Genomic DNA, 7,519 nt, shown 5'->3' with positions numbered 1-7,519 from the left:
GTTGTATGTGTAATGTTTACTGTTACATGCCAATAAAACAAATTGAATTTGAGACAGGATGGGGAGAAAGAGTTAGAGGAATATTCACTTTGTATGTTGTCACTTGGGGCAATGTTAACACATGTTTCCCATGCCAATAAAGCCCTTGAATTGAATTGAATTGAATTGAGAGAGGAAGAGACAGGGATGGGGAGAAGGAGAGAGAGAGAAAGAGAGGAAGAGACAGGGATGGGGAGAAAGAGAGGAAGAGACAGTGATGGGGAGAAGGAGAGAAAGAGACAGGGATGGGGAGAAAGAGACAGGGATGGGGAGAAAGAGAGAGAGAGAAAGAGACTAGAGGTCGACCGATTATGATTTTTAAACGCCGATACCGATACCGATTATTGGAGGACAAAAAAAGCCGCTACCGATTAAATCGGCCGACTTTTAAAATGTATTTGTAATAATGACAATCACAACAATACTGAATGAACACTTATTTTAACTTAATATAATACATTAATAAAATCAATTTAGCCTCAAATAAATAATGAAACATGTTCAATTTGGTTTAAATAACGCAAAAACAAAGTGTTGGAGAAGAAAGTAAGTGTAATATGTGCTATGTAAGAAAGCTAACGTTTAAGTTCCTTGCTCAGAACATGAGAACATATGAAAGCTGGTGGTTCCTTTTAACGTCTTCATTATTAGCAGCTAAGAAGTTTTAGGTTGTAGTTATTATTATTATATACCATTTGTATTTCATTAACCTTTGACTATTGGATGTTCTTATAGGCACTTTAGTATTGCCAGTGTAACAGTATAGCTTCCGTACCTCTCCTCGCTCCTACCTGGGCTCGAACCAGGAACACAACGACAACAGCCACCCTCGAAGAGCGTTACCCATGCAGAGCAAGGGGAAAAACTACTCCAAGTCTCAGAGCGAGTGACGTTTGAAACGCTATTAGCGCGCACCCCCCGAACTAGCTAGCTATTTCACATCACATCGTTACACCAGCCTAATCTTGGGAGTTGATAGGCTTGAAGTCATAAACAGCAGAGCTGCTGGCAAAACGCACAAAAGTGCTGTTTGAATGAATGCTTATGAGCCTGCCGGTGCCCATCATCGCTCAGTCAGACTGCGCTATCAAATCATAGACTTAATTATAACATGATAACACAGAGAAATACGAGCCTTAGGTCATTAATATGGTCGAATCCGGAAACTATCATCTCGAAAACAAAACATTTATTCTTTCAGTGAAATACGGAACCGTTCCGTATTTTATCTAACGGGTGGCATCCATCAGTCTAAATATTCATGTTACATTGCACAACCTTCAATGTTATGTCATAATTACGTAAAATTCTGGTAAATTAGTTTGCAAGGAGCCAGGCTGCCCAAACTGTTGCAAATACCCTGACTCTGCGTGCAATGAACGCAAGAGAAGTGACACAATTTCACCTGGTTAATATTGCCTGCTAACCTGGATTTCTTTTAGCTAAATATGCAGGTTTAAAAATATATACTTGTGTATTGATTTTAAGAAAGGAATTGGTGTTTATGGTTAGGTACACGTTGGAGCAACGACATTCCTTTTTCGCAAATGTGCACCGCATCGACTATATGCAACGCAGGACACGCTAGATAAACTAGTAATATCATCAACTATGTGTAGTTATAACTAGTGATTATGATTGATTAAGTTTAATGATAGCTAGCAACTTACCATGGCTTCTTACTGCATTCGCGTAACAGGCGGGCTCCTCGTGAGGCAGGTGGTTAGAGCGTTGGACTAGTTAACTGTAAGTTTGCAAGATAGAATCCCCGAGCTGACAAGATAAAAATCTGTCGTTCTGCCCCTGAACAAGGCCTAGGCCGTCATTGAAAATAAGAATGTGTTCTTCACTGACTTGCCTAGTTAAATAAAGGTTAAATAAAAGACGTAAAAATAAATAAATAAATATCTGTGTCCAAAATGCCCGATTTCCGATTGATATGAAAACTTGAAATCGGCCCTAATTAAATCTGCCATTCTGATTAATCGGTCGACCTCTAGAAGAGACAGGGACGGGAGACAGGGGTTCAATATTGTTTTGTAGTATTTACTCTTTTGGGTCACTACTTAGATATTCCTATTTTGACAAGGTAAATACTTGGCTAACATTAGTTCACTTGAGAGACCTAACTTAAAATCACTATTTTAAAGTATCAGTGTATAAACTGGTTTTAAAAAACTTGAAAATAATCTACATATTCTTTACCTATATAGCCCTTATTCAAAAGTAGTACATTTACATTACATTTAAGTCATTTAGCAGACGCTCTTATCCAGAGCGACTTACAAATTGGTGCATTCACCTTATGACATCCAGTGGAACAGCCACTTTACAATAGTGCATCTAAATCTTTTAGGGGGGGGGAGGACGCACATTACCACACAACACTTACAGCCATTCGAAACCAACCAACCAACCGACACACACACACAACTCCACACCACAATCAATAAGACATCACTTCACACACTATCACAGTCAGCAAGGAAGGAGTGTTGACTGACTGACTGATATCATCACTGAATAGTAGTGGCATAGGACTGTAAACATTGCAGACTAATTTGTTGGTATAGTATTACATGCCTTCACCATTTTGTTTGTTATGGGTAGGCTATTAATAGTGTAATCATAAATGAATAAAGCTGTATGTATGGCTGAGGTAATAGATGTGTTGCACGATATACGGAACAGGACCGGCGAGTGGTGTACTCTCAGGTGCAGACTAGGCAGGTACGCTGCACGCGCACCAGAGGGCGCTCTACTCAACAACCGGAGATTAGCAGATCCAACTGCACCGACAGGAGAGAATGAATGGCCATAATTAAACAGATCCCCGCTCACAGAACCCAGCCTAACGCCAAAATGAATCAAAGCAGTCGTTGGAGCTGCTATTCGAGCGCCATGAAGTTTCGACTGACATTTCCATAGCTACAGAAACGGTGCTGGACACGGTGGACAGGGATACTCGGTCAATGGCAGTGCCGTGGTAACATATATCAGTAATCCTTGTTGAGAAATGTATTTTCTCGGATATCCCCGACCTTGGTGCAACATAGGTCTATTAGCAACACTGTTACATTGCCAGAGGCAAACAACGTCTTGAGAGACTACATGCTGAAAGGGAGAGACATGACTATAGGCTACGCTCACTATAGGCTACGTGTCCATGCCAAACACAGAGAGATCTGGTGACTCATGTTCTAATCGGGCTGGAGCTTTTCAGTTCTAATTGCCCATGTTCATTCAAGAAGGGTGCAATTGTGGCCCGCAATTCGGTGCGTTCCTGCATGTGGGCTTTCCTGCCACTGCAGGAACTCTTTTATACTTCTATTGGTCCATTTTTTAGTTAGGACAGGCGGGAGGCGGGGTGCTTCAGTACCTATGTGGCAATAATGCACAATAATGTTGGATGCCAACTGCCGACAAACCCCATATTTGGGCACTGTTTTCCCGCAGTTCTGTTATCAATGGCGAGGGCAGGCGTTTAGCTTAGCCAGCTAGTCCTAAGGAGGACTCCGGTACACAGCAGGCAGGAGACGAGGGAGACACCAAGATAGCGAGCACACGGTGTCGCTAACTACCAAGGTAGCTAGTACACAGTGTTGCCCTAGCCTCCAGATATAGTGTCCTTCACCTCCGTCTGTCATGCAAGGTTTTATCCTGTACACAGGAGGCGGGGGCAACACCGTGTGCTAGCTAGCTACCTAGAAAGCTAGCACTGCTAGCCCACGGTGTCGCTAGGTAGTTAGCTAGCACACAGTGTCGCCCCAGCCTCCCGCCTGCTGTGCTAGCGGGAGGTGGGGGTGAGAGGTAGACAGTGTCCTTCGCCCCCCGGGCAGGTGTTTGACCAGGGGTGAAAGTGAGGCGTCCCAGCAAAATAAATAGTGGAAGTGCACTGTGTCAGTAAAACGAGCCTATCACAATTAATACAACATGCCAAAAAAACTATAGGCTATGACACCACTATTTAACATTACTGCATGTCAGCCGCATGAAAGCCTATAGGCTATGACACCACTATGTAACATTACTGCATGTCAGCCGCATGGAAACCTATAGGCTATGACACCACTATTTAACATTACTGCATGTCAGCCGCATGAAAAACTATAGGCTATGACACCACTATTTAACATTACTGCATGTCAGCCGCATGAAAACCTATAGGCTATGACACCACTATTTAACATTACTGCATGTCAGCCACATGAAAAACTATAGGCTATGACACCACTATTTAACATTACTGCATGTCAGCCTCATGAAAACCTATAGGCTATGACACCACTATTTAACATTACTGCATGTCATGCTATAGGCTATGACACCACTATTTAACATTACTGCATGTCAGCCGCATGAAAATCTATAGGCTATGACACCACCATTTAACATTACTGCATGTCAGCCACATGAAAACCTATAGGCTATGACACCACCATTTAACATTACTGCATGTCAGCCACATGAAAACCTATAGGCTATGACACCACTATTTAACATTACTGCATGTCAGACGTCACTTGCTCTGAGACCTTGAAATAGTAGTTCCCCTTGCTCTGCAAGGCTGGAGCGATGGGTAACGATGCTTCGAGGGTGACGTTGTGTGCAGAATTTAAATTACTGTTACATTGGTCTATAGGCTATGACACCACTATTTAACATTACTGCATGTCAGCCTCATGAAAACCTATAGGCTATGACACCACTATTTAACATTACTGCATGTCAGCCGCGTGAAAATCTATAGGCTATGACACCACCATTTAACATTACTGCATGTCAGCCTCATGAAAACCTATAGGCTATGACACCACTATTTAACATTACTGCATGTCAGCCGCATGAAAAAATAGTGAATTACCTGGAAACCGGTTGGTATTCGCTCCAAATTGCATTGTGGTTTGAGGCCGAGAGCTCCCAGACAAGGCCGGAGATGAGTGGCCGAGCTCGCAGACAAGGCCAGAGATGAGTGACCGAGAGGAGTAGGGAGGGCCCCCAATTTGGGCAGTGCACGTTGAAAATACCAAATAGACAATTGTTGAGTTGCGATTGTCAGTGAAAATCAGAGAGACCCAGCCAGGCGTATCGCAATATTTAAAAACACAGTTGCGCAAAAACTGTTTGGAAAGCAAATGGCTATTGCTGTAAAGAGATGACAAAGAAAAGGATCCAGAGTGGCACAGCGGTCTAAGGCACTGCATCTCCGTGCTCGAGGCGTCACTACAGACACCCTGGTTCGAATCCAGGCTGTATCACACCCGGCCGTGATTGGGGGTCCCATAGGGTGGGGCACAATTGGCCCAGCGTTGTCCAGGTTTTGCCGGTGTAGGCCATCATTGTAAATAAGAAATTGTTAAATAAATAAAAAAATCTGTATTTTGGTTATCAAAATTCTTAACTTAATTGTATTTGTGTCTCCCCTTCTCGTAGGCCAATTATATAGATCAGACAACATATTTTTATTGATAAGTTTGTCAGTGTCAGCAGAGTAATCTACCCTGTAATTGTCGTAGTATTAAAAAAAAGCATGGGGCACTAAGGTTGTCCCATACCAGTAAGAAATGTAATATAATTTCTGACCCACATTCAAAAGCCACACAAGCGGTGCGGGTGTTCATGAAGGAACCAATGAGATGCTCGAGGGTGGGCGTTCCTGCAGGTGCACGAATGCCGACGTACAGGAACGCCCCGAATTTCGGGGCTGCAATTGCACACTATTGGTTCAATCAATCTCTCTCTGGCACACCATGTGCATTGAGTAGCCTAGTAATATGTGCGTTTTACAGTTTTCCCGCGATATAGGGCTAAAGCATATTGTTGGGCCATATACATTTAGTTGTGTGAATCATTTTGATTAATGCATGCCAATGGTCAGATCAAACCAATAGCCTACATCCAGTTCAGCTGATCTCTCTCACTCTCTGTGCGCCTGGTAAAGGCTGCGTGAACTCGTAATTGTGGAAATATGAACCGAATGTCACTATTCTGATTTCTCCGTTTCTCATACCATGTTCAGGGAGACCACGAATAATGCCCCCGTTCCCATCATGAACTACTGTCAAATAAAGCTATTCCAGTATAATATTATACATGCAATTTAACAGACGCTTTTACCAAAAGCGACTTACAGTTATGCGTGCATTCATTTGACATATGAGTGGTCCCAGGAATCAAACCCAACACTACCCTGGCTTTACAAGCGCCTTGCTCTCTCTAACAACGGAGCTACAAAGAACAGGATAAAATGCAACACGGCTAAAACATGGAATGTGAAACACACACAGTATTCAGTGGCCAAAGAGGTAGGCTATGGAAAGACGGACAAGAAGATCATAAAAAAATAACTTTTACTATTTTCCTTCTGCTTCCATTGGATAGAAACAGAATGACTTACAAATGCAAGCAGTTGACCAGCGGGCTTCAGTTTTCCTCACCTTTGTTAAAACTGATAGCCAAAGTTATTAACCACAAACTCAGCATGATTCAGCCGAGTGCATTCAAAATCACCTCTTCAAAGTCTGTTCTGCTCTGTAAAGACACCATCAATTCCCTCTAGAAAATAGTTTACTCGCCAGCAACGGGAATAATGTTGTAATCCGTTGATCGTCAATTGCAGCGGTTTAGCTTCGTCTCCGGTTCGCGTGCCCCCTTGGCTTTATCTTATCTTGTGCCACTTATTTCTTATTTCCTTCCATTCGATCTCAGCCTCTTTACTCTGGCTGCGTGTACAGCGCCGATCCGTATTTCCATTCATTAAGAGCGAAATCCTCTTGGTTTTTCGTCTTGCTACCTCTCTACACGGAATCAACAGAGAACGAACCCCCTACTCCAAAAATCACAGTGTTTTTACTCTGCAAGCGGGGAATAGCGCTTTTGTAGGAGTTGACTTGGGGAATTGCACACTGTAGCCTGGTCATCAGACTCAGTTATCTTCTTTCACGAATGTCCATTAGTGCCATTCAACCAGTTAATTATTATTATTGTCTGCCTGTCATCAGTGATACGTGCAGTGGCTACCCATCATTCAGGGCAGGTGGGGCAGAGTCCTACCTGTTTTGAGTCCCATCTGTTTAGCAAAAAATAAATAAAATAATATATATATATGTATATTGTTGTTGTTGTTTGCTGTTGCCTGTTTTGCATGTTATTTTGGCATTAATGCGTTTCACATATCAGTTTGCAAACCATGTAAAACAACAACAACAGCAACATTGAACTAATAAAGCAGCATACAAACATGGTCTCTTTTTTGCTTTCTTGATTAAGGCGGCTCTAAAATGCAGGTGTTTCAGCCTAACTCCGTGGCTTCTGTGGTGGTGGGGCAGCCAGCGGATAATACGGAGCGTAGGAGTTGGTAATGTTCTCTGGTTGCGCCGTGATTGGCTCAGTGTTCTGTCACTCATGGGGACACTACGTCACCGGGAAATCTACAGGGAGAGCTCGAAAATTCAAGCCCCTTGGGTGCTGCCATAGATTT

General features: G+C 42.8%; 1 protein-coding gene across 7 annotated transcripts in view; it reads right to left on the bottom strand.

The window, feature by feature from the left end:
* LOC118395247 (kin of IRRE-like protein 1) overlaps positions 1 to 7,096 on the bottom strand; it is a 104,350-nt gene extending 97,254 nt beyond the window's left edge. For 2 of the 7 annotated variants that reach the window (XM_052464119.1, XM_052464121.1), the window contains exon 1: positions 6,477 to 7,096. In XM_052464119.1, coding sequence (XP_052320079.1) covers positions 6,477 to 6,522 — 46 coding nt within the window. In that variant the 5' untranslated portion in view covers positions 6,523 to 7,096. The remainder of the gene's footprint in view (positions 1 to 6,476) is intronic. The other 5 variants (XR_008065411.1, XR_008065410.1, XR_008065406.1 and 2 more) reach the window with 5 other exon arrangements.
* Positions 7,097 to 7,519: the final 423 nt, after the last annotated feature.

This window comes from Oncorhynchus keta, chromosome 15 (assembly GCF_023373465.1).
Source record: "Oncorhynchus keta strain PuntledgeMale-10-30-2019 chromosome 15, Oket_V2, whole genome shotgun sequence".
Taxonomy (NCBI): domain Eukaryota; kingdom Metazoa; phylum Chordata; class Actinopteri; order Salmoniformes; family Salmonidae; genus Oncorhynchus; species Oncorhynchus keta.
The sequence above is the reverse complement of the archived record's forward strand: the minus strand, read 5'-3'. Positions and strand labels throughout refer to the sequence as shown.